We start from the raw sequence: 26,012 nt of genomic DNA on the forward strand, positions 1-26,012 counted from the left end.
TGGTTGCTAACCAAAAAGTTGACAATTCAGCTCACAAACTGCTCTGTGTCAGATTAAGATTTACAGCCATGGAAACCCAGTAAGTAGCAGGTCACCAAGAGCTGGTATGGACTAAAAGGCAGTGCATATAGTTCTTGGGTTAATGTGTCTGTGGCAAATCGTGTTCTCTCAAAATGATCACACCTATCTCCTACCACAGGCTACAATGATTTTTCTTATGTCACTACTTTCTTAGTTATCTGTTGTTGGTTTTACTCCATGTGATTGAATTGCTTTCTAGCAATGCTATAAACAACAAATAAAAAGTCGTGCCACCCTCATGATTTCCACCACGCTAAAGTTTATTATTGCAGTCATTGCGTCAATCCATCTTGTTAAAGATATTCTTCTCTTTCATTGACTTTCTACTTTGGCTAGTATAATTTCTTATAAAGATTGGCCTTCCTTAAAACATGCCCAAAATGTGTGAGAAGAAGTTTCACCATTCTGGGTCTAAAGGACACACTAACTGCATTTCCTTCAAGACAGATTTGTCTGTTCTTTTGGTAGTCCAAGAAGTGATAAAATCTCTTTACCAACAATCTCATAATTCAGAGGCATGAAGTCTTCTTCAGTTGTCTTAATTCGCTGTCCAACTTTCAAATGCATTTATTCAGGCACACCTTAGTCTTTAATCTGACATCCTTGCTCCTCAGAGACATACTTAACAGCAAACTTTTCCAATGCTACATATCTTTTTCCTTTAAAAATGTTATTTTATATTGTTTGCATACAATTTTGTATAGATTGTATTTCACACTTCCCTTCACTCACATTGTATTTTATAAACTTAATCCCCATTGAATTATACCCACCATTACCCTGTCTTTCTGGATTTCCACTGGATCTTTCCCATTTCCTTTACCCCTTCCTCTACCCATCAAATTATGTGACTCTATAATTTACCCCCTGCCCACTCTCATCTTTCTGCTACTACCCCTTCCCTCCTTGGGCCCTCATACACGTTTTACTATTTATCCTTCCATTTTTACAATAATGGTCTTATACAGTATTTGTCCTTATGATATTGAATTCATTCACTCAGCATAATGCTCTCCAATCTCTTCCAAGTTATAGAGTATTATTTGAAATTCTTGCTCCTGAGTGCTGTGTAGTATTCCATCATATGAATTTACCACAATTTCTCAATCCATTCGATTCTGGTTGGACATTTAGGCTGTTTCCATATTCTTGTGATGTTTTCTCAACTGTTGCTAATGTAGTTGTTGATTGTAGAGCCAAGTAAGATGAAATCTTGACAACTTCAGTATTTTCTCTATCTCTCATGATGTTGTTTATTGGTCCAGTGGTGTTTTCTTGATAGTGAGATGCAATCTGCTTTGAAGGCTGTAGTCCTTGATCTTTTGTATTGAGTGTTTCAAGTCACTTTTTCTTTCTACAAATAAGGTTGTGTCATGTTCATAATACAAGTTGTTGATGAGTCTTCCTCCCATCCTGATGCCACTTTCCTCTTCATTGAGTCCAGCTTTTCGAATGATTTGCTCAACATTCAAATTGAATGTTGTTGTTAAATGCCTTCAAGTCAAGTATGACTCAGAAGCTCATGAACAACAAATTTGAATTCTGTCCTATCCTGCATCATCCTTATCATCCTTGATACATTTGAGTCTATTGTTGCAGACACTGTTTCAGTTCTTCTTTTTAAGGATCTTCCTCTTTCACTGACCTTTCACCTTTCCAAGCATAACATCCTCTTCCACAGAGTACCCTCTCCTAACATTACACCCAAAATATGTGAGATAATGTTTGCGTCCAAGAAACATTCTGGTTGCCCTTTCTCCATGACCTGTGTGTTTATTCTTTTAGCATGGGATATTCAGCACTCTTCTCCAACATCACAACTCAAATGCATTGAATCTTCTCTTGTCATTCTTATATATTCATTGTCCTGCCTTCAGATGAATAACATCTCAACATCAAGAAGACAAAAGATTCACACCACTGCGCCAATTGGCAGCACCATGACAGATGAAGAAGAGATTGAGGTTGATAACAATTTCAACTTGCTTGGCTCCACAATCAACACTCTTGGCACCAGCAATCAGGAAATCAAAAGACGAATTACAATGGGGAAAATCTGCGGTCAGACCTCTCAAGAGTGCTGAATAGCAATGATGTCAGTCTAGAGAATAAGGTGCACCTGATCCAGGCCATGCTCTTCACAATTACTTGCTATGCATCAGAAACCTGGACAATGACTAAGGGTGACAGAAGAGGAATTGATGCCTTCAAGTTGTGGTGCTGGAGAACAATGAACATATCAAGGACTGCTAAGAGAATAAACAGATCTGTCTTGGAGAGGGTGAAACCACGTTTCTCCTTGGAGGCTAGGATTTTGAAGCTCCATCTCACATACTTTGGGCACATGGACAGGAGGGACTGGCCCTTGGAGAAGAACATCGTGCTCAGAAAGGTGGAGGGACAGCACATGAGAGGAAGACTCTGGATGAAATGGGTTGACATAGTAACAGGCGTAATGGGGTTAGGTGTGTCAGAGTCTGTGAGACAGGCTCAGGACAGAGCAGACTTCAGACCTGTTGTACACAGGGTCGCTAAGAGTCACAGGTGACTCAATGGCCCATGACAACAAACAACAACAGATCATATGATTGTCTGATTCAAAGTGCTCAATGCCAGTCCATCTTAGCTCACTAATGCCTAGAATGTCAATCTTTGTCATTCTATATTTTTTCAAATCCCAATTTTAATTTATTGATGCTGAGTACATTTCATGGCCCAAGTATTAATGGATGTTTACAGCTCTTTCTCTTCACTTTTTAAAAAATTTTTTTATTTTTTTGTGCATGTACCATCAAATCATATCTGACTGGTACAGGAGATTGCTCCTCCGTCTCCAGCAGAGCATCTGGTGGATTTGAACTGCATACCTCTAGGATTACAGTGCAGCTTCTTGCCACCAGGCCACCAGAGTTCCCTTTCTTTTCATTTTTTAATATCTTCCACTCTAGACGTCCTACCTCTAGTTTGTTTTGTTTTTCTTCGTTAATGGGGAATTGAGTCTTAGAAGGTCCCATTCATCTATTTTATTCTCTTCTAGTTGTAGGTTTTTCATTATTCTTGGAAGACTGACTGTTCATGCTGTGGATTAGGGCCTCTAAAGTTCTTTCTAGCTTTTCTCTAATTGATTTGATTGCCTTTTGTTTTGCTTCAAGGTCTCTGACCCACCTTGAGTTAGGTTTTGTGTATAGTGTGAGGTCTTGTGTAAGTTTTCTGAGAATGGTTTTCCAATTTTGACAACACCATTTATTAAAGAGATTGTCATTTCCCCACTTAACTGATTTTATTCTCCTTGACAAAGACCAGTTGGTATAGGTAGATGAGCTGATCTCTGGGGCCTCACTCCCCCCACCCCACCCCCCACCTCCATTGACCTATGTCTGTCATTATACCAGTACCATACTGTCTTGACCACCAGGGCTGTGTAGTAGAATTACAGATCAGGGGATGTGATGACTCCTACTTCGTTTCTCTTTTTCAGTAGCACTTTGCTTATTCAAGGTCTCTTTCCATTCCAGATAAAATTGGGAATTGCCTTTTTTATCTCGTTGAAGAATGGAACTGGTATTTGTCTTGGGATTGCATTGAATTTGTAGACGTGTAGGGGGTTTTTTTGTACCTTTGGTAGAATTCTCTTTGTCACTGTACGGAAATCCAAGTAATTTTTTGTATGTTGATATTGTACTCTGCTCCTTTACTGAACTGGTCGACTATGGCCAATAATTTTCTCACTGAATCTTTAGGGTTTTCTCAGTATATTGTCATATCATCTGCATACAGAGATAGTTTTACCTCGTCTTTGTCGATTTGTATACCTATTATAGCCTTGTCTTGCCTTATTGCTCTTGCTAATACTTCCAGTACTATATTGAATAACAGAGGTGATAGTGGACAAGTTTGCTTGGTTCCTGTTCTCGAGGATACTTTTAATCTCTCTCCATTGAGAACAATGTTGGCTCTTGGTTTTTTGCATCTATTTTTCACTATGTTGAGAAAACTCCTATTTTGTTGATATTTTAATCAGGAAGGGGTGTCAGATTTTATCAAAGACCTTTTCTGCATCAATTGAAAGAATCAGGTGGTTCTTGTTCTTTATTTTGTTAATGTGATTAATTACACTGATTCTCCGTCTTATGTTGAAACATCCTTGCATACCTATTATGAATCCCACTTGATCATGATGATTTTTTATGTACTGTTGGATTATTTTGGTCAGGATTTTACTGAGAATTTTTGCTATATTCATGAGAGCTATTGGTCTATAGTTTTCTATCTTGGTGCTGTCTTTACCTGGCTTTGGGATTAGGGATATGTTTGCTTCATAAAATGAGTTTAGGAGTATTCCATCTTTTTCTATTTTCTGAAATACTTTAGGTAGAATTGGTGACAGCACTTCTCCATATGTTTCATAGAATTTACATCTCTTTTATCTCGTGAAATAAATGGTATTGCACCAGGATATACCCCAGTAAAATGTCTCTTACGTTGAATGAGGGCCATAATGGGCTTAAGGGTCTTATGTCTCAACTTGCCCATTTTATAACTGGTTAATAAAAGTATGAATGATCATCAAAAAAACCTCCACATTAAATCACTATATGTATGTATTTTGGGGGATTTATACAATTCAATCCATGAGAGTTATGGATACTCCTTCCACAGAAGATGTTCTCTTCTAAATTTGGGTTGGAGCTTGTGAGTGCTGTAAACCAGAGTTCAGCAGGAATGATGCTATAGCACTTTTTTTTTCTTAGGTCATTAAGGAATAATGCTTCAATCACCTCTGAGTTTTATACTTAACCTTTACAACCCAGATAGCAAGTTGTATTATGAGGAAACTCAGTCCAGAAGAGGCCACATATGGGCATTCCTGTCAACCGCTCACAACTCGGCTCTCAGCTGACAGGCAGCATGGATTGATTGCCTGCATGTAAGTAAGGACTTCAGCCTTCACATGACTCCAGCCTCAGCCTTGCAGTTTTCCATTCTAAGCCCCAGACAACTTCTTCACTGTGCCTGGTCTGAACTTCTGGCCCTGCACTATTGTAAAAATAATAGGTGTTCCTGTTTTAAGTCCTTACATTTTGGAGCAATCTATTACACAGCAATAACCAAAACCAAACCCACTGGCGTCCAGCAGTTAACTACTTACAGCAACCAATAACCACTACAGTGACTTTCTAGAATATCTTCTAACTAGCTTCAGAAAGAGATGCCTGATTTGTGCTTGACTTGAGCAGTTTGAACCCATACAGTGGCACCACGGAAAAAGGGCATGGTGATCCGTTCCTGTAAAGACTACAGCCTAAGAAATTCTACATAGCAATCCAACTCTGCCACTGTGAGTTGGATATAACTAAATAGCATACAACAGATGTTGTAGAAGAATATTGAATCTAACATGGACTGCAGAAAGAACAAACACATCTTGGAAGATGTCAGAATGCTCCTTAGAAGTGAAGATGGCTACACTTCATCTCACATACTTTGGATATGTTAGCAGGAGGGCCAGTTTGTGGAGAAAGATACCATGCTGGGTAAAGAATCTGTGAAAAGGAAGCTCTTCAATGAGATGGACTGATACAATGCTCCATCATTGGGCACCAGAGCAGCCATGATTGTGAGGATGGCAAAGATTAGCGCAGTTTCATTCCGCTGCTTGCTGAGTGGACAGGATCACGCTGAGCTGACTCGACAGCACCTATCAAGAATCTGAAAACTAAACCCCTGCCTTGGAGTTGGTTCCAACTGAAAGCAACCCTCCGCTAAGTTTTTGAGGCTCTAAATCTTTACAAAAAACGGTCCATCTTTCTCCCACAGAGCTGCTGGTAAATTTAAACTCTTTACATGTTGGTCAGCAGCGGGACGGACACCTTATGCACTAGGCCATCACATTTTCTTGATGAGTACCTAACCCCATTAAACCATGTGTATACCGTGTGCTCATTTTCATAAAGTATCTTTACAGAAAAACAATTTAGAATGTATTCTAGAAGAATTAATGTCTTCCCTCCTACCCAAAGTCCAGTTTCCAAAGACTTTATTAGTAAATGTGGTTTAGAAAAAGATCCTCAATTCTCCTGTTTCCAAACCTGGAATGAAGAGCTGCGTAGGGGAGCACATGGAGCAGTCTCAAACTGGGAGGATGCTGCTGTTGTTCACCATACTCATAGATCCAGTCATGGCCACAAGGCTTGTAGTCAACTAATTCCTCTGGCTTAAACCATAGATTTCTTTCTTGGCACTTTTTACTGAATCGCTGTCATAGATGATGTTCCCATCTGAATACAGAAGTCCTCACGAATGGTGCCTGGCTTAGACTCTGCTTAGTTGGTCTCTCTAAGTATCATTCCTCTAATCTTTAATTCGGCCACTCCCAAACCATGACTATTGGTCTGGAGTTCATGTACTTCACCAGCCCCAGGAAGAATGGGTGGTCTTTCAGGTCAATGTGGTGATGCTTCAGGTGTTCCTCTGGGGTCTGAAGGAGCTTCATGGCCACAAGGTGAATCCTTTCTGCTCAAAGCATTTGATGATGTTTCCCACCAGGCTGTGCAGCACGCTATCAGGCTTGATGGTGATGAAGGTGTGCTCACTGTTGTTGGCCATGGTGTCAAAGACACCGGTGGAGAAGCAGACATTGGGCCCATTCTGCTGTGTGCAGAAGAGGTTGAGAGTGATCACTAGGCCCAGGAGCCATGCTTGGAGAGAACTGTCTTTTTAGTTGTGCTGATTGAAAGGAATACTAAGTATCCCACGGACAACCAAAAGAACAAACAGATAAGTGTGGAGAGGGTGCAGCCAGAGTATTCCTTGGAGCAAAGATGGCAAAGCTCTGTCTCTCATACTTTTGACATGTTGCTAGGACGGGGTTGTTCCTTGGAACGGTCAGTGAAAGAGAGGAGACCCTCGATGACAGATGGATTGGCACAGTAACTGCAGCAACGGGCTCTAGTGTGTTTGAGACTGTATGGATAGGACAGGGGTCAGGTCTGTTGTTCATAGAGTCGCTATGAGTTGACTCAGTGGCACCTAACAACAGCAACAAAATTGAGAGCAACAGTTAATGTTGCATGTTTGGGGAAGACTTTTTTTTTAAACTGCTTTCGCTTTTATGATAGAACAAAAAGTTGAAATAAGTAGGTAGATAAATAACATTTAAATAAAACTGAAGACAGAGCCTGGTCCACTAACTCTGGAGTTTGATTCAGCACTTTCAGTCCCCACCCCCATCTCCAGGGACTGAAAACCGCCAGCTTCAGCCCCAGGAACAAGGGGCCGCATTCCAGGCAGAGACCTCGTGCGCGCGTCTGTCTCCACCGCCACAAAAACCCTTTCCCAACTTTGGCCTTCGACAAGGTAGTGTGTTTTTCAGTTTCGATACAGGCCTGCATGCCGCTGAGGTCCCGCCACCCTTCACGGGGTCGAAGCAGCGACAGAGCAGAGTCCGGCGGAGCCGAGGACGCGCCCTCGCTGAGTCAGCCGTGTGGGCGGAGCGAGCGCCGCCGCGTGACCCGCGGTCACATGATGCGCGCGGGGGGGGGGGGGGGGGGACCTCCGGAGCCTTTGCTGCAGCCGCCGCGGGAACCGTGCTCGTAAGTCTCTGTCCTGGCTGCCCCGGACCCTTCTTGAGGACCCTCCTCATTGGCGAGCCGGGGCTTGGAGGGAAGTGGGCGACTCCGTTCTCTGGCACCCCGGGGCTGGCACATTGGCGAGTTGCACTGTTCCTTTGCCTCTGCAAGGCCACAGGGGAGATGGGATTGTTACCTGAGTGAGGTGAGCTCTAAAGGGTGCACTGTCCGCCTCTGTGCTCCACTTAAGACAGACCGCAGTGCCTGGAAATAAAATTCCCTTCTTCCAGAGCAATAACCATTACCCATTTGATTTGGGGAAATGGAGGTTCACAAAGCTAACAAGGACGCTAGTAACACTTCTTCCCCAGTACTGAAAGAGAACACACCTCCCAGGCAAAGCTCTTCTCTTCACCAGCTCTGGTGGCCCCAACGACCTCTCTACTTTTTGAGAGAGAGTCCTTGGAGAGAGTTATCAGACCTGAGATACAGGCCTGAAGACAACTGTGGCTACAAGGTAATACTAATAGCTAATATTAATCCTTAATGCTTGACGTGCATTATTTCAGTTAATATTCAACATTGTGAGATCGGTGAAATATCTATCCTTTCAATTAGGTGTTAGGAGGAAACGGACCGAGTCTGAAAACTTGGGTCATTTGACCAACGTCTTCCAAACCAAAATCCAGACCCATTGCCTTAGATCATTTCCATTCATTGTGAATCTCTTTACTGTCAAGTGCTGGCCAGTGGGTTCTGATTCATAGCTACCTTGTGTAACTACCCAGCCCTCCGTGGTCCTCAGAGTTTCTGCTGTATTTAAATAGTTCCTGCTACTATGCCATTCCATCTCTTTGAGGGTTTTCCACTGAACCTCTACTTTTCAAGGTCAGATTTGTTTATTCTTCTGACAGTTCCTGGTATATTTGGTGTTCTTCATCAACGCTACAATTGAAAGGCATCAATTGCTCTTCAGTCTTCCTTATTCAATTTGCTAACTTTCGATATGCCTTTGAAGCTATTGAAAATACCCTGGCTTGGGTTAGGTGCACCTTAATACTCCAAATGACATCCTTGCTCTTTCTTTAGCACTTTAAAGAGTTCTTTAAAGAACAAATTTGCCCAGTGTAATATGTTGTTTGATTTCTTGACTGTTGCTCCAAGAGTATCGGTTGTGGATAGAAGCAAAATGAAATGCTTGACACCTTCAGTGTTTATGTGTCATGTTGTTGCATATTGGTCTAGTTGTGAGGATTTTTGTTTTCTTTATATTGAAGTACAGTTCACTGTGAAAGCCACCGTCATTGAGCGTCATCCATAAATGCGTCAGGTCTTCAGCAAAGTTAATGTAATTTGTGTATTGTAGGTTACTAATAAGCCTTCCTTCAAGCCTGATGCTGCATTCTTCTTCGTATAGCCTAGTTCTAGGATTATTTGTTCAGCATACCAATTGCATAAGAATGAAAAAGCAAAAAAAAAAAAAAGAACCCTGAAGGTTAGCTTTCCTGATTTTAAACCATGCAATATTTTCGTCTTCTACTTAAACAACTGCTTCTTGGTCTGTGTATAAGTTCTATATGAACACAATTAACTGTTCTGAGATTTCCATTCTTCTCATTTTCCATTCTTTGCCACTGATAATTTGTTATGATCCACACAGTCAAGTGGCTTTGCATAGTTAATAAAACACAAGTAAACATCTTTCTTGTATCCTTGGCATTCAGCAAAGATCTCTCTGATATCAGCAATGCTTTCCTTTCTTCCATATCCTCTTTTTAATCCGGCTTGTAGTTCTGCCAGTTCCTTGTTTATGTACTATCTCCAGCAAAATTTTTATTGCATGTGATATTAATAGTACCCCTATGGATAAAACAGTTCCACAGGGTTTTCAAGGCTGTAATCTTTACAGAGTGCCACAAAGTGATTGGTGGGCTCAAAATGCACAGCTGAGCACTTGACAGCTGTGCCCACAGGGAGGTCCCACTGTTAATAAATGGAGACGCTAAGGTTAGAACCTGTTCTGCATAAAGATTGAAAAGGTATGGAGACAGGATACACTCCTGGTGTACACCCTTCCCAATTTTGAACCCTGCAGTGTTTCCTTGCTCTGTTCTGACGACTGCCTCCTGGTCCAAGTATTGATTTTGCATTAGCACAATCAAGTGTTCTGGGATTCCCATTCTTCTCAGAGTCAGCCACAGTTTGTTGCCATCCACACAGTCAAATGCCTTTGCATAATCAATGAAACAAAGATAGACATTATTCTGGTACTCCTTGCTTTCAGTCAAGATCCATCTAACATTAGCTACAATATCTCTAGTATCATGGCCCCGTCTAAATCTAGCCTTCACCTCTGGCAGTTCTCTGTTGATGTGCTATTTCAGTCGTTTTTGGATAATCTCCAGCAAAATCTTGCTTGCATGTGATATTAAGGATATTGTTCAATAATTTTCACACTCTGTGGGATCACCTTTCTTTGGGATAGGAGCAAATATAGATCTCTTCCAGTCAATTGGCCAAGTGGTTGTTCTCCAGATTTCTTGGCACAACTTGGTGAGCACATCAAGGGCAGCATCTGTTAGTTGAAATATGTCTATTGGTATACCATCAATTCCTGGGACGTTATTCTTAGCTAATTCTTTCAAAGCAGTCTGAACTTCTTCCCTCATCACCATAGGCTCTTGCTCGTATATGGTTTCATTAAATTCTTCTGTGGTGCCTATTCTTTTTGGTATAATGACTCTGTATACTCTTTCCATCTTCTTTTAATACTTCAGGATCATTCAATATTCTGCCCAAAGCATCCTTAAGTATTGCAACTCGAGGCTTGACTTTGCTCTTCAGTTCCCTGAGCTTAAGAAATGCTGAGCGAGTTCAGCCTCTTTGATTTTCTGACTCCAGCTCTTTTTGCACATTTCATTATAATACTTTACTTAGTCTTGTTGTGCAGCCTTTTGAAATCTCCTGTTCAGCTACTTAATGTCTTGCTTTCTTCATTCTGCTTTGGCTTCTCAGCACTCCAGTGCAATATTCAGAGTCTCTTCTGACATCCACCTTTTCAATCTTTATGCAGAACAGGTTATCAGGGAGGCTGGGCTCTATAAGGAGAAATGTGGCATCAGGATTGGAGGAAGAGTCATCAACAGTCTGTGTTATGCAGATGACACAACCTTGCTTGCTGAAACTGAAGAGAACCTGAAGCACTTGCTGTGGAAGGTCAGGGACTGCAGTCTTCAGTATGGATTAAGACTCAATATCAAGAAAACAAAGATTCTCATTGGGCCAATTGGCAGTGTCATAATGGATGGTGAAGAGATTGAGATTGTTCACAGTTTTGGTTTGCTTGGCTCCTCAGTCAACACTCTTGGCGCCAGCAGCCAGGAAATTAAAAGATGTATTGCCATGGGAAAGTCCGGTTAGAGATCTCTCTAAAGTGCTGAAGTGCAAAGATGTCAGTGTGAAGACAAAGGTGCACCTGCTACATGCCATGGTCTTTGCATCGGAGAGCTGGACCATGACTAGGGATGATAGAAGGAGAATTGATGCCTTTGAGCTGTGGTGCTAGAGAAGAGTGTTGAATATACCATGGATTGCTAGGAGGACAAACAGGTTTGTCCTGGAAAGGGTGAAGCCGGGCTACTCTTTGGAGGCAAGGATTCTGAAGCCTCGTCAGACATACTTTGGACATGTTGCAAGGAGGGACTAGTCCTTGGAGAGGGATGTCATGCTTGGGAGGGTGGAGGGACAGCGCAGGAGAGGAAGACCCTCAATGAGATGGATTGATTCAGTGACTGGGGTAAGGGGCACAGGTGTGTCGGAGATGGTGAGATTGGCACAGGATAGGCAGAGTTTAGGGCTGTTGTACATAGAGTCGCTGAGTCGCAGGCAACTTGACAGCACACAACAACAACAAGGTTAGAACCCAGACTGTCACACAACCATGCCTCCTGGTAGCTGGTGGAGTTATGTTACTTTGCCCAGCCTGTAAATTCACCTGTGAAATGAAAGGCAAAGTTTTCTTCTCTGACTCTGACAACTTGAGAAGCAAGTTGTTGCTTGGTTAGAGGGGCTTCTTCTTCCACAGCTATCTCCATCACTTCCCACCTGTGTCTCTTACCACTGACTTGCTTTGTCACCTTCTTACAGGACACAATGAAGCTCATCATCCTGGACCACTATTCTCAGGCCAGTGAGTGGGCGGCCAAGTACATCAGGAATCGCATCATCCAGTTTAACCCAGGGCCAGAAAAGTACTTCACCCTGGGACTTCCCACAGGTGTGCTGTGGTTCTCCTTTGATGAAGAGCGTACTAGGGATGGGGAGGAGAAAGTGGGGGCAAATGCCTTAATGTATTCATTAGGGGCCTTTGGGGGCCAAGATATGTGGGTGATTCAACCAAAGACTTCAAGGAGGATTTGGATACTTGCATTTTAAGAGAGCACCTCCTGCGTTCCCCAGACCTGCCAAAAAAAGAACCTGGTTTCCTCTGTTTAATTACTACCATGTATACCTGAAATGTCCTAGAGCAAAAGGATGTTGGTTAGGCAGAAAGAACTTGACTTTCAGGCTGAATTGGTCCTTCTCAACCAGAGTTAGCAGAATTAGGACTAATGCCCTAAGGTATTCATTTTATGTCGTAAATTAATTTCTCTTCTGTTTCTTCTTTCTCGTTCTAATCTAGAGTGGTCCTAAGTTCCATCTTTTGGAGAATTGAGAAGAAAGTTAGTTAACTCACTTTCTGTAAGAGTTAGTTACACTTACGGCCTAAATGAAAGCAATCCTACTTTTTTTGGTGGAAAAACCAGAATGTTGTCTTTACAGGAAGATTGTTTTTTACTTTAGCATTTCAAGGCAAATGTCTACGCTACTGCTTCAGAGATAGTGGATCTGCCCCAAGGCTCTCATGTGGCCCCACGTGACCCATCTATTTGGAGAGTTCTTCAAACTTGTGTAAATGGTCACATACTGAATATTTTAGGTTTGCTTACCACACAGTCTCAGGCTCAGCTCTTCAGCTCCGCCACAGACTGTATGTAAATGAATGAGCATGGCTGCATGCCAGTTAAACTTTATGGGTGCTAAAGTATGCATTTACTTATTTTTTACATCATAAAATAATCCTTTTGATTTTTCCCTCCAGCTGTTTAAAATAATATAAAAGTTATTCTTACCTTATAGACTATAAAAAATGGGCAATGGGCCAGATTTGGCCTATCAGCCAATGTTTTCTGACCCCTGCACTTGATGTTGGAAGAATGGTATCTACCTAGACCTTTGAAACTACCCGAATATCAGGCCATGCAGGAGGTGTGTAACACCGGTTTGCTTACTGTGGGGTGACTTTGTCTCTATCCAGTCAGAGTCTGGGCTTCTTTCCAGTTTCCCAGAATTGGATGCAGGCTCCTTAGGGTGGCATTTGTGGCTCCAGTGACAAGGACATCATTCTTGGGAAGATGGTGGGTCAGCAAAGGAGAAGATCCCCAACATTACGGATTGACACATTGACTTGAGCAGTGAGCTTTTGTGTGTCAGAGATGATAAGAATGGCACAAGATAGGGTAGGGTTCAGATCTGTTGTTCATAGGATTACTGTCAATCACACTTGACTCAGCAGCACTTAGCAGCAAGACCAGGTGGTTCAGTGCTAAGGAGCTGCGTGCTGCCAACCCAAAGACAGGCAGTTCTTATCTACCAGCTACTATACAGGAGAAAGGTGAGCCGTTTCCTCCCATGAGATTTACAGCCTCTAAAAACACAGGAGGGTCTGCTTTGAGTCGATTCTGACTTGGTGGTACATTATAACAACAGCTAGACCTGAGCTTAGAGCCCAGGCCTGTTCCACCCACAGCTGTGTCTCCTGGTAGCTTGTGGAAACCCTCTGCCCAGCCTGCCACACTTGAACCAATGCAACATTTCTAAAGGTTCCTTGGCACATTCTTCTGTTAGAGGGAGCACCAGTCCAATTGCTGGGTGGAAACCACAGAAGCTTAACTCCAGCTAACTTAAGCAGAAGAGGCACTTATTGGCTAAATACTGGGGAGAATTTATGGGAAGTTAGAGGTTTGGAAAATGGCACACCAAAAGAATCTGTGCGGCTTAGCCATAGATAAATCCTTGTAACAGCACAAGCTGGCTGGCTTGGGCACTTTAGGGAACGCTGCTCCATCATCTGATCAGCATGTTTAATAAATGCCAGATGGTTTTAGGTGCAGAGAATATAACGAACAAAAAGGACACAGTTACACCATTTCTTGGGGAATTGTGCAGGGCACGTCTTCCATAAGGGACTTCTCCAAATTATTAAAGAGAGATGATGTCAGATTGAGGACTAAGGTTTCCTTGATAATTGGCCATGGTCTTTTCAGTCACTTGCTATGCATCTAAGAGCTGGACAGTGACTAAAAATGACAGACGAAGAATTGATGCCTTAGAACTGTAGTGTTGGAGAAGAGTACTGCACATCTATCCCATGAACTGCCCGAGGAACAAATATGGTGTAGCCAGAGGGCTCCTTGTAGGCAAAGATTACAAACTCATCATACATACTTTGGACATGTATTTGGGAGAGGCTATTCCTTGGAAAGGGAAAGATACATTTCATCATGCCTGGAAAGATGGAGGGATGGCTAAGAGAGGAAGACCCTCAACCAGGTTATTGACACAGTGACTGCAGCAATGAGTTAAGTGTGTCAGAGACTGAGGATGGCACAGGACAGGGTTCTGATCTGTTTGTTCATCAGGTTGCTATGAGTCAACTCGATGGCACCTAACAGCAATAACACAATTTCTTGTTTTCCTCAAGCTTAAACTATGAGACAGATAGACAATAAACAAGTTATTTAGTAAAATATATAGTGTGGTAGGTGATAAGAGATAAGGAGGAAAATGAGGCCAGGAAGGAAAATCGGAGTGTCTCCTCAGAAGCTAGGAAGACAAGGTATGTCAACAGTTGCAGTGATAGGTGTGATGGCACTGAGGCTTTCTGACAGTGACATTTTAGTAATTTTGAGATGAGGGAGTTGGCCATGCAGGCACCTGAAGGAGGGGCATTTCTGGCAGAACAGCAGGTGCAAAGGTCTTGAGGTGAAAAAAGGAGAGAGATGCCCAGGAGCCCCCTTCTGTAGGACTTTCGTAAGGACCTGTTATTACTCCATGAAATGAGAAGAGGAGTGATAGGATCTGATTGGGGTATGACTTTTATCCCTTCATTTATATTCCTAATATTCAAAGAAGTTAACAGAAGAGTGCAGTGCCCACTCAGATGCCTTTCATCTAGATTCACCAGCTGTTAACATTTTGTCCCATTTGTTTAATCTGATATCTTATGTTCTCTCCCTTCCTTCCTTCCTGCTCCACCACTTACAAACATTGATAGAGTTCTGGGAGGTTTTTTTCTGAACCACTTAACAGTACTTTGCAGATGTCCTGCCATTTAACCTCTAAATCCGTCAGTACCTATCTCCTAAGAAGAAGGACATTCTCCTCTAGAACCATAATGCGACCATTGCTACACTTAAACTTAAAAATCATTCCACAGTACCATAGAATGTAAATATTACATTCAAATTGTCAAGTAATTCAGTATGCAGTCGGGATTTTAGCCTTTTGGTGTATTGTGGCCCTGCTGCCCTCCTCCCTTCTTTTAATGTGTGTGTTTTATGACATTGGCTTTTTAATGAGCCTCCTCTGCTTGAGGTTTGCTGGTCCTCCGGGAAGCTGTCCTTGACCCTCATGGTGAGCTCGCCCTTAGCTGACATGACTGTCGTGGCACGACTGGCCCTCATGCACAGGAAGCTCTTCTAGGGCAGACACTGTGGGTCTTTTTTCTCCTTTCTGGTTTTTTGTTTGTTTGTTGTTTTTGGTTTTGTTTTGTTAGGTTGTTTCCCATGACATCATCATGAACCTCTGTCAGGGTTTTGAGACTCTCGATCTCTCCTGAAGGAAATTACCCATCTTTCTACCATGGATCAGCTGGTGGTTTAAACTGCCAACGTTTAAGTTAGCAGCTCAATAGTTACACATAAGCCACCAGGGCTCCTTTATGCTTCACTTGCAGGCAGTGAAGCGACTCACGTGAAGTAGTCAGTGATTAAGGCTGGCATTCACACAGGTGCCGCCCACAGCCATTCTAGCGGCCAGTGTGCTGGGCACTGGGATTCAGTGAATTAAAGAGACACAGTCTGCCCTCGTGGAGTATATTGTCCAGCGGGGATTAGGCACTAGCCATGCAATTAAAAGATGACCGGTGACACTGAACTCTGGGCAGGACTGCGGCTCTACCTTGTGTCCCTCAAGTCTGACAGTCGCTTTGTGGGGACAACCTGATGCGTTCTTGGGTGCTCAGAGGGTGCTCAGGAGCTGGAGGCTGAAGGGACATTTTTTTGCTTTCAGGGAGCACCCCACTTGGCTGCTACAAGAAACTTATTGAATACTACAACAATGGGGACCTCTCCTTCAAATACGTCAAGACTTTCAACATGGATGAATATGTGGGTGAGTTAAGTCCTTACCTGATTCCAGGAGTGTCTTTCTCACACTTCTCACGTACTTGGTCCTAGAGAGGAGGGGGCATGTCTCAGGTGCCCATGACGTCCGGTGATAGGCGCAGCTATCAATTTCTGACTCTTCCAGGGGTGATTTATTCTGCTAAAAAGAAATAAAGGGCTGGGGGCTAATCAAGCTGACCTCACAGGCTGTAAGCATTAAATGGCATCATAGTAGAGGTGGAAATTGCTTGCATATAGTAAGCACCTAATAACAATCACAGTATCCTCTCCTCTCCTGCCACCTCTTAGCTGCATGTTGTTTCTTCTTAGAACAAGTGACTGTAAATAGAGTTTGTTCTGGCATTCTCCCTCCAGCTCCCCTGACTGCCTGGTATTCTGGGAGGGGAGCTGAGAGTGAGGTGTGTCCTTTGATTGCGGCTCCAAAGCTGCTTGTTGGTCTTCTATGTCTACCCCGATCCTCATCATTTGGTGATAGCTTCATTTTAAATATTCCTGCACGTCTTCCTTTTGAGGAAGCTCTGAGATAATTCCTTCCAGCCACATGATGTTCATGTTGGGATTTGGGCTGAGGTGGCCACAAGGGCATAACAGGTGAATGGTGGAAGCACAGGGTGAGGGGTGTCCTGCTTCCCTAGCCTACCTCCAATCTGTCTCGACCACTTCTTGAAGCCTTGATCGACCCCTGCCTCGAGCCTGTGTGATCATAAATTAGTGGGTTCATGATTCCCTGGTGTGTAGCTACTCTGGCCCGTTTCTTGGTCAAGGCTATTGGCAGTAGGCTGTCCTTTATGGACATTGCTTCAGGTGGGAAGCAGAAGATACGTTAGGCCCTCAGGCTGACAGTCCCTCCCAGGAACTCCTCTGTGGGTCTGAGTGCTTCCTGGCGCTTCTGTGGTTAGCAAAGCCTGGCCCAGCTTGAGTGACTGAGTGTGGCTCTGGCTCTACAGGCCTCCCTCGAGACCACCCTGAGAGTTACCACTCCTTCATGTGGAACAACTTCTTCAAACACATTGACATCGACCCAGCAAACACCCACATTCTGGACGGGAATGCCACCGACCTGCAGGCTGAGTGTGACGCCTTTGAAGAGAAGATCACGGCTGCGGGTGGGATTGAGCTGTTTGTTGGAGGTGAGCCTGGCATTCCACCGCACGGGACCTAGCCCAGGCCCTGGGTGGTTGGAGGTGAGCCTGGCAGTCTGCAGCATGGCTGCCAGCCCAGGCCCTGGGTGGACAGAGGAGGACGAGATTCCATGTCAGTTTCCAAGCAGCTTCCTCAGTCTGTGCCAGTGACAGTGAGGACCCTTAAACTCTTATAGAGGCAGAAAAGGTGCCGAGAGTGGGTGCCTTAGATCCCTGCCCTGCTCTGTCATGCAGTAGTGGGTGATCTTGAACAGCTTCTTCTCTGCACTTGGATGCCTTGTCTGGGATTTGAGAGGTTTGGATTTGAACTCAGAGTCTGTCTATTCCCCAGGCATAAGGCTGTGTGGATCAGTCATGCAACTTAATCAAATATTTCCAGTCACAGCTTTGAGAAGGTTCTGCCTTCACTCCCTGTATGCTACCAATGGCCAGTTGAGCCTTAGGCAAGTTGTATGACCAGCCCCAGGCTGTCTCTTGCATAAGGCATCTGCCTCTCAGATTTGTGTTATACCGTGGGCTGTCCTCTTAGGTCTCCACATGATGTCACCTCTGCAGCACCCCCAGGGGAGTAAAGGTGGATTTCCTTTTATAGTTTTTAGTTCTTCTGTACTTCATGATAATGGAGCTCTGGTGTTACCATGACTATATAGTATTCAGCTGCCAAAAGGTTGGTGGTTTAAACTCATCACCCAGGAGAAGAGCCATTAAGATAACCAAAACCAAGCCACTGCAGTTAAGACTATGGTGTACAAGTCTCTGTGCCTCAGTTCTCATAGACACCCTCCACTGTGTCTCCAAGACCGTTCCTCTTTCTCCTACAGGATGGCTGGCAGGTTAGAACTGCACACCTTTTGGTAATTCCAGACCAATCAGTACACCCTGTGCCACCAGGGCTTCTTCCAGTAAGGGTACATTAAGCTTCTTCCTTTAAGGCCTTGGAAACTCTGGAGTGGTTTCATTTGCTCAATAAGATTGCTATGAATGGGAATCTATTCCAGAATGGGTTTGAGGGTTATTTTTGTTGTATATTTCAAGGTCAAGGAGATGAGCTTTTCTGTTCTGAGATTTTATAAACTTTGTGTTGCCTGTTCAGACTTGTATTACTCATTGCATCTCTGCCCAGAAGCAGGGGCCTCTAATCACAGGTGGGAGGGGCAGAGGAATTACACTTTTCTGATCACTCAAGTGGCCAAAACTATTGGAGTGGTGCTTTCCTTAGCTGCTGCTTCTTTTTTTTGGTACAGGTTTTCTTTCAAAGTTCATATACATTGTTTTTCACACCAAATCTTTCCCATATCCTTTAACCACCCCCCACCCACCCCCAACCCTCGTGCATCCTCACCACTGTGCTCCCATCCTGCTCCCCTTGGATCCTCACATATTCTACAATAATAATCTTATACAGTATTTGTCCTTACGGGACTGAGTTAGTTCAGTTAACAAAATACTCTTCAGTCCCTCCCAAGGTAGGTAGAGATTTACAAAATCTTTGCTCCTACATACTGTGTAGTATTTTATCATGTGATTATACCATAATTTCTCAGTCCATTCCATTGTGGTTGGACATTTGGGCTGTTTCCAAATTCTTGCTATGTAAATAACTTGCTATGGTAAATAACACGGCTATGAACATGGTGTACAAGTCTCTGTGTGTCAGTTCTTATTTTCTTAGACTATATTCCTATCAGCGGAATAGCTGGGTCATATAGAATTTCTCTGTTAAGCTTCTGAAGAAATGCCAAACTGTCTCCCAGAGTTGTTGTTGATGTTTGTCTTCAAGTTGAGCATGACTCATAGAGACCCTATGAACAAAAGGTCTGAAGCCCCTCTGCAACTATCGACATTTATCAAAGTTCATAGAGTTTCCAGAGGCATATTGTTTAGGAACTGGATGGTTGTGCCATTTTACAATCCCATAAACAGTGTTTAAGAAAGAGTTCCTATCTCACCACCTTCTTTCCAACATTTATTATTTGCTTTCCTTTTAAACTTGGCCACTGCTACAGGAGTAAGATGGTGTCTCATTATAGTTCTGATTTGCATCTTTCTTAGTGCCAGTCATTTGGTGCATTTCTTCAGGTGTCTGTTGGCCATCCAAATACCTTCCTCTCTGAAAATTCTTTCCATGTCTTTTGCCCATTTTGTAATTTTGTTATCAGTCTTTTTCTTGTAGAGGCCTTGCAAGATTCTGTAAACTTTCCTTGATAACCCAATCCTGTAGAGTTACTCAGTTTCCATAGGGGTGGTATTAATAAGCTTTACCCTCCTGTGGTTAATTTCTAGTTTTATAGCTTTGTGATCTGAGAAGATACTTTGTATTATCTCTGTGTTTTTTTAATTTGTTGAGGCTTGCTTTGTGTCCTAATATATGATTGATTTTGGAGAATGTACCATGTGCATTGAAAAGAAAGTGAATTGAGTTTTAATTGGGTGCAGTACCCTGAATATATCCACAAGGTCGAGTTGGCTGATTGTATAGTTTAGATCTTCTGCATCTTTGTTAAGTTTCTTTTGAGTTGACCTGTCCTTTGGTGATAGTGGTGTGTTGAAGTCTCCTACCACTATTGTGGTGCTGTTTCTTTTATTCTTTTAACCATTGTTTTATGTATTTTACAGGTCTGTCATGTTGACCAAGATTATGTCGCCTTGATCTATTATGCCTTTAAACTGTATGTAATGCCCTTCCTTATCTTTTATGGTGGTTTTCATTCTGAAGTCTATTTTTTCAGAGATTAATATTGCCACTCCTGCTTTTTGTGGTTGCATTTGCTTGGTATATTTTTTCCCAGCCTTTAATTTTGAGTTTGCCTTCTCTCCATTATTTAGATGTGTCTTGTAGGTAACATATTGATGGACTTTGTTTTTTTATCCATTCTACACTATTTTTTTTCTTGATTGGTGCATTTAGTCCATTCACATTAAGTGGGATTATTGTCAGGCCATGCTTTACTTCTGTCATTTTGCCATGTTTCTTTTTCTGTTGTTATGGTTACTATGCCCCATCAGCTTTCCTTTGGAGTCTCTGTGTGTATCAATGCATTTAAAATTTCTTGTAATTTTGGTCTTTTCACAAATTCCTTAAGATCCTTCTTTTTTTGCAAAGGATTTAATTTCTCCTTCATATCTGATGGAGAGCTTTGCTGGGTATAGGATATTTGGCTGGCAGCTATTTTCTTTCATACTTTCTATATATGCCATTCCAAGGTCCTCTAGCTCACATGGTTTCTGCTGAGAAATCAGAACTTAATCTAAATGTTTCCCCTTTGTAGATGATTATTGGCTTTTCTCATGCTGCTTTTAGTATTCTAGTCTTATCTTTTAATTTGGAGAATTTGACTATGATATGTCCTTATATTTTTCTTTTTGAGTATAATCTATTTGGTGTTTGTTGTGCTTTTTGAATGTGGATTTCCTTGTTCTTCAAAATACCAGGGAATTTTTCTTCTAGTACTTCTTCCACAATTTTCTTCATGACTTCCCTGTCATTCACATGTTCTGGAATTACAGTCATACTTATATTGTTCCTTTTGATGTTATCCCACATGATTCTAATGTTTTCTGCCTTTTGTTTACATCTCATCTCTAATTTTTCTTCTAGTATGTTTCCAGTGAGTCTCTTGTCTTCCACCTCTCATGATTCTCTGTTCTGTCTCTTCAGTTCTACTTTTTTGTCGGGAGATGAATTGCTTTGGGAAAGTCAGCTGCCAGGGACCTCACCAGAGTTCTGAAAATCAACAACATCAAGCTAGAGACTAAGGCGTGCCTAATCTGGGCCATAGACTTCACAATTTCTTGCTATGCATCAGAGAGCTGGACAATGACTAGGGATGATAGAAAGAGAATTGATGTCTTTGAGCTGTGGTGCTGGAGAAAAATGTTGAATATACCATGGACTGCTAGGAGAACAGATTCATCTTGGAGAGGGTGAAACCAGGCTGCTCCTTGGAGACAAGGATTCTGAAGTTTCGTCTGACATACTTTGGGCATGTTGCAAGGAGTGACTAGTCCTTGGAGAGGGACATCATGTTTGGGAGGGTGGAGGGACAGCATAAGAAAGAAAGACCCTCAGTGAGATGGATCGATTCAGTGATTGGGGTCATGGGAGTAGGTTTGTTGGAGACAGTGAGGTTGGCACAGAATATTGCAGGGATGGCACATAACAGGAGCAGTATTCTGCTGCAACAACTTCTGCCACTTCTGTCTTAATATTTTGGATTGCATTTTCATGCTTTTCTGTTATTTCCAGTACTGTGTGGGCTCTATCTTCTCTGTGATAATGTTTTAAGTTCTTGTACCTCTTTATCTATACTATCCATTCTTTCATCCATTTTTTGCATTTTCTTCGATAGCTGTTAAAGTTGTTCCTTATCAGTGTTTTTTTTTTCTGGATTATTGTCTCTGGGGTATTTGCTCTTTTAATGACTTCCATTATTTCTTCTATCATTTGTGTCTTTTTTTCTGTAGCTGTTCAAATAACTCCACATGAACATATTTCTTCTGGTTCTATCTGGGATAGTCATTGGGTCTGCCTTTTTAGAAGAAGGTTTTTTTGTTTGTTTTTTTTATGACTGAGGCAGACTGCTGCTTTCTTGACATTGTGTGAGTCTTTTCTTAGTAGGTGCTAGGTTGTTGTAACTATATAATGACCCAGAGCACGGAAATGTTTTGTGAAGGACTTGTATATTGGTGCTCCCCTCTTGGGAAGAATAGTCAAACAGGAGTGGGATGACTGTTGCCCTCCTGAAGCTGAGCCTCCACCTGGTCTCTTCTGCTTAAGAAATCTCACAAGATTTAGCTAGACAGCAGTGTGTCAGCCAAAGTACCTGTGATATTGGTCCTCTTGGTGCTGGACAGCAGGGGCGGCAGGCAGCTGGGTGGTCTCCAGGTGGTGGAGGCGTGATCTAGTGCTCTGGGCAGGATTGTGGTCTAAAACTCTAGCCCCCCAACCTGACAAGCAGTGGTTCTGCCACCATCCAGGGTGTGAGTGTGCCTGGGTTTGGCTGCAGCCTTGAGCAGATGCTGGGGAAGCAGTGGCTGGAAGACACTCTTGGGCCAGCCATTTTACACAGGCCTTCGTGTCTTGCAACAGAGGGAAATTTCCTTAGCTTCTTGAGGGTAGTAGCAGTTAGTGAATCTTTGTGTGTCTCAGAGAGGTGGAGTAGAGGTAATAAGCTGAAAGTGGACATGTGCAGGTAGAAAAATAAGAATCCTGTTGTGCAAGGATTCTTCCAGGTCCTGTTTGAAGCAGGAGAAAGCTGATCTGTATTGAAATCCTGGAGCCCTGGGATTCAGGGTTGCCCTGTTGTTTTCTCCTGGCAGGCATTGGCCCTGATGGACATATTGCCTTCAATGAGCCGGGCTCCAGTCTGGTGTCCAGAACCCGTGTGAAGACACTTGCCATGGACACCATCCTGGCAAATGCCAGGTTCTTCGATGGCGATCTTTCCAAGGTGCCAACCATGGCCCTGACAGTGGGTGTGGGCACTGTCATGGATGCTAGAGAGGTAAGGGCACAGGACCCTCATAGGACCAGAGTGAAGGGCTTTATTTTATTTCATTTCAGATTTTAATTATATAGATAGCACTGAAAAAATTCTAATTAAAAATTAAGACATTATATAAAGGCTGAAATGCTAGCCAATTCCTTTTAATGTTACTTCTTTAAAAGTAACTTTGTTCCCCGGGTGCAGTGAAAGCTTTCTGTGTGTAATTTATGCAGGGAACCACAGACACTCTGGCCCCTTTTATGCTTCTCACAGGCAAACAGGAATCCAGCACCATTAACACTGGAATATGAATTCATCCCTGCCCAGGTCTGGAAGGACGGACTGTCTTGTCCCTGAAATGAGTGGTGCCCACTATAGGGCACTCCCCCTGGCCCCCATGGCCTGTGGTTAGACCCAAGTGTGCAGGGATTAGTAAACATGGGAAAGATGATGAAAGTTTGTGTCTTGAACTGAATTAAGTGAAGTTTCCCCTCCCCTGCCTGCCAAAAAGTTAGGTATTAATCTTCTTGTAGTCTTTTCCTTAATGTTTTTCATTAGAATTTTAGAAGTTATTTTAATGGCATAAAATGATAAGAAGCAGCTGCAAGTTTAGCTTCAGGTTTCTTTGCCCAGGTTTGTAAATAAGTGTCTGAGTTAGTGAAAAAGTTTCCTGCTTAAACTTCTGTGACAGGAATGCCAGCCTCCAGGTTTCTGTTGGGTCACCTTTTATCAGTACCTAGGTAGACCACAAGGGAGCTCTGGTGCCTCAGTGGTAAGGAATTGCACTGCCAACCCAAAGGCGTCTGATTGGAGTCCACCAACTGCTCCGCACAAGAAAGATGGGCAGTCTCCCCCTGTGTAATTTATACCCTTATGAAAACCACTGGAGGGTCAGTTCTATGTAGAATCTGACTTGGTAACATGTCCCAATAATAACAGGCCACAACTGGTTCTGGCACTGCCGCTTGCTTACCCATAGTGCTGAGGGCTGTCCTTAACAGACAAGAGAATATCTTGATCTGTGACAAGACCTGGGGCTAGAAATCAGGAGATTCTAAAGTCAGTTCTGGGTTTCTTAAAAATTAGCCATTTCTTCCTCTGCCTCTGCTTTCTCACCTTTTAAGAATCAGTGAATTCTCTTCAGAGGTCCATAGTACAAGTGACACATGAGAGGAGATCTCAGGGCTGAGTTCTTTGGTGTCACCCCCTCACACATTCTTCAGGGGAGTCTGCCTTTGTTTTACTCGCACAAAAAGCAGTGCATCCTCAGAGCTCTCCCCTAGGTCACATTAGCAGGTTGAACACACTGAACAGAATGAAGGTGGCTAGATAAGGACAGCCCTTCTGGAATTCAGCCTTCGGAGCCTCACAGGTAGCTCACCATTGCTTCCAGGCACTTTTAGGTTTGCAGGTCATGGCACTGAAAACTCCCCCAACCAGGCGCCCCTAGGATCCCAGCATCGGGCTCTCTGGATGAAGGGTGTGGCCTTTATATGGCAGGTCTCTTCAAGAGACATTTCACACCCATCCTCGCCCGGAAGCATTCTCACATGGTGGTCAAGACCACAGGCTTTGGCATCAGAAACACCTGTTTCTTAGCTTTGAGACTTTAGGCAAATCACCCTCACAGGAGCCCATTTCTGTAGACAACATGAGGATTGTGTTTGTGTAATCAAACAAGAGCGCCTCTGAGCATGGAGTGTTTTACAACTCTTTGTCATATGTATTAAATAGAGCAGCTCTAATACCCATGTCAGGGAGCTCTGGTGGCCTAGTGGCAAGAAGCTGTACTGCAATCCTGAAGGCACGCAGTTTGAGGTCACCAGCTGTCCACAGGAGAAGGATGGACAGTCTTCTCCTGTGAGATTAACTGCCTCTGAAAACTCACCAGAGGATCAGCTATGGGTGGGTTCTGACTCGACAGTCCACACCACCACCACATATGTGAGGGGCTCGCCTAGAATCCAGGGGTCTGGAACCCTTGGCTGGATACTCATTGTCCTCTGTCACTGCCTTGTTTTCCCCCAGGTGATGATCCTCATCACAGGGGCTCACAAAGCGTTCGCACTGTACAAGGCCATCGAGGAGGGCGTGAGCCACATGTGGACCGTGTCCGCCTTCCAGCAGCATCCCCGCACCGTGTTTGTGTGCGACGAAGACGCCACCCTGGAGCTGAAAGTGAAGACTGTCAAGTATTTCAAAGGTGAGGGAGGAGTGATGCGTTCAGGCTGCGAACATCTTAACACGCCCCTGACTTTAATAACAATCTGATGCCGCAGTCTCCTGATGCTCAGGCGTTCTTTCTGCTCATGTTGGCAAGCTTCCCTTTCTGGAGTAGGAGGGTAGGAAATGAGAGCTGTGGGCCCGGGGCTGTGTAGTAGTATCTTTGCAGGCATTTTGTTTGGTTGGTTTTTTCCCCCCTGGAGCCTTTTCTTAGAAGGCTTCTGCTGAAAATTTGTTTTTTCTTCTTTCGAAATGTGCATAATTTCATTCCAGTCTCTTTCCTCCTCGCTTCCCCCGCCCCATTTCTTACAGAAAATTGGATCAGAGGTTCTAAACTGAGGAACTTTTAAGAGACAGTGAGCCTCCAAGTTTTATCCTTTGCAGATCTATGCGGCTTTTTCTCCCCATAGACAAAGAACTAAAACTAGACATGAAGATGCCTGCCTTTTTCTTTGAAATTCTTGTTTACTAAACAAGTATAGTGGGAATTGGTTCTTTTCTGAAAATGTTGACCGTTAGCCATCTCCCCGGGGACAGACTTTATTTACTCAAGTGCTGTGAACTGGAGCACTCACTGGGATCAGCAGGCCCTTTTCTACTTGTAAGGGTTTACTATTGCAGATCACAGACAAAAGATGATGAGCATCAGCCCCAGCACTATTTGAGAACCTCCTTGTTATGCAGGGAGCTGAACTGGTAAACATGAGACTGCTGCCTGTGCTCAACATTTCTTCAATTTTTTTGTAGGTTTAATGCTTGTTCATAGCAAGTTGGTAGACCCCTTGTACAGCATCAAAGAGAAAGAAACAGAAAAACACGAGCCTTCTAAGAAATCATACAGCGATTAGCCTGTGCTGGAACCTGGCATCAAGTACCTCATCGGGACAAGCGGGTCTTTCTGGAAATTGTCTTTAGGAAAACAAAACTGTCTCTTTTATTTTGTATGGTTAACTCCAGATAAGTGGGTAAACATGTTATTCTTGGATGTGAGGCTTGAATAACTTG

At 43.2% G+C, this 26,012-nt stretch overlaps 1 protein-coding gene and 1 pseudogene across 2 annotated transcripts; one reads left to right on the top strand and one right to left on the bottom strand.

The window, feature by feature from the left end:
• Window positions 1–6,121: 6,121 nt before the first annotated feature.
• Window positions 6,122–6,687, bottom strand: LOC102852246 (annotated as a pseudogene).
• Window positions 6,688–11,801: 5,114 nt separating this feature from the next.
• Window positions 11,802–26,005, top strand: GNPDA1 (glucosamine-6-phosphate deaminase 1). 2 transcript variants are annotated; one of them, XM_006891122.1, is made up of 6 exons: window positions 11,802–11,925; window positions 16,041–16,142; window positions 17,104–17,286; window positions 22,618–22,802; window positions 24,813–24,987; window positions 25,755–26,005. In XM_006891122.1, exons 1-6 carry the CDS (start codon window positions 11,802–11,804, stop codon window positions 25,853–25,855), a joined length of 870 nt encoding a protein of 289 aa, XP_006891184.1. In that variant the 3' UTR covers window positions 25,856–26,005. The 2 variants fall into 2 exon arrangements, with proteins under 2 accessions (XP_006891184.1, XP_006891185.1); XM_006891123.1 differs by lacking the exon at window positions 16,041–16,142 and having other exon boundaries at window positions 25,755–25,855.
• Window positions 26,006–26,012: the final 7 nt, after the last annotated feature.

Source organism: Elephantulus edwardii, unplaced genomic scaffold (assembly GCF_000299155.1).
Source record: "Elephantulus edwardii isolate Elephantulus edwardi_28Jun2011 unplaced genomic scaffold, EleEdw1.0 scaffold00095, whole genome shotgun sequence".
Taxonomy (NCBI): domain Eukaryota; kingdom Metazoa; phylum Chordata; class Mammalia; order Macroscelidea; family Macroscelididae; genus Elephantulus; species Elephantulus edwardii.

Coding starts and splice junctions, on each gene's coding strand:
- GNPDA1 (XM_006891122.1), top strand. CDS start 11,802: ATGAAGCTCATCATCCTGGACCACTATTCTCAGGCCAGTGAGTGGGCG. Junction 16,143..17,103: donor CAACATGGATGAATATGTGG/GTGAGTTAAGTC, acceptor CTGGCTCTACAG/GCCTCCCTCGAGACCACCCT. Junction 24,988..25,754: donor GACTGTCAAGTATTTCAAAG/GTGAGGGAGGAG, acceptor ATTTTTTTGTAG/GTTTAATGCTTGTTCATAGC.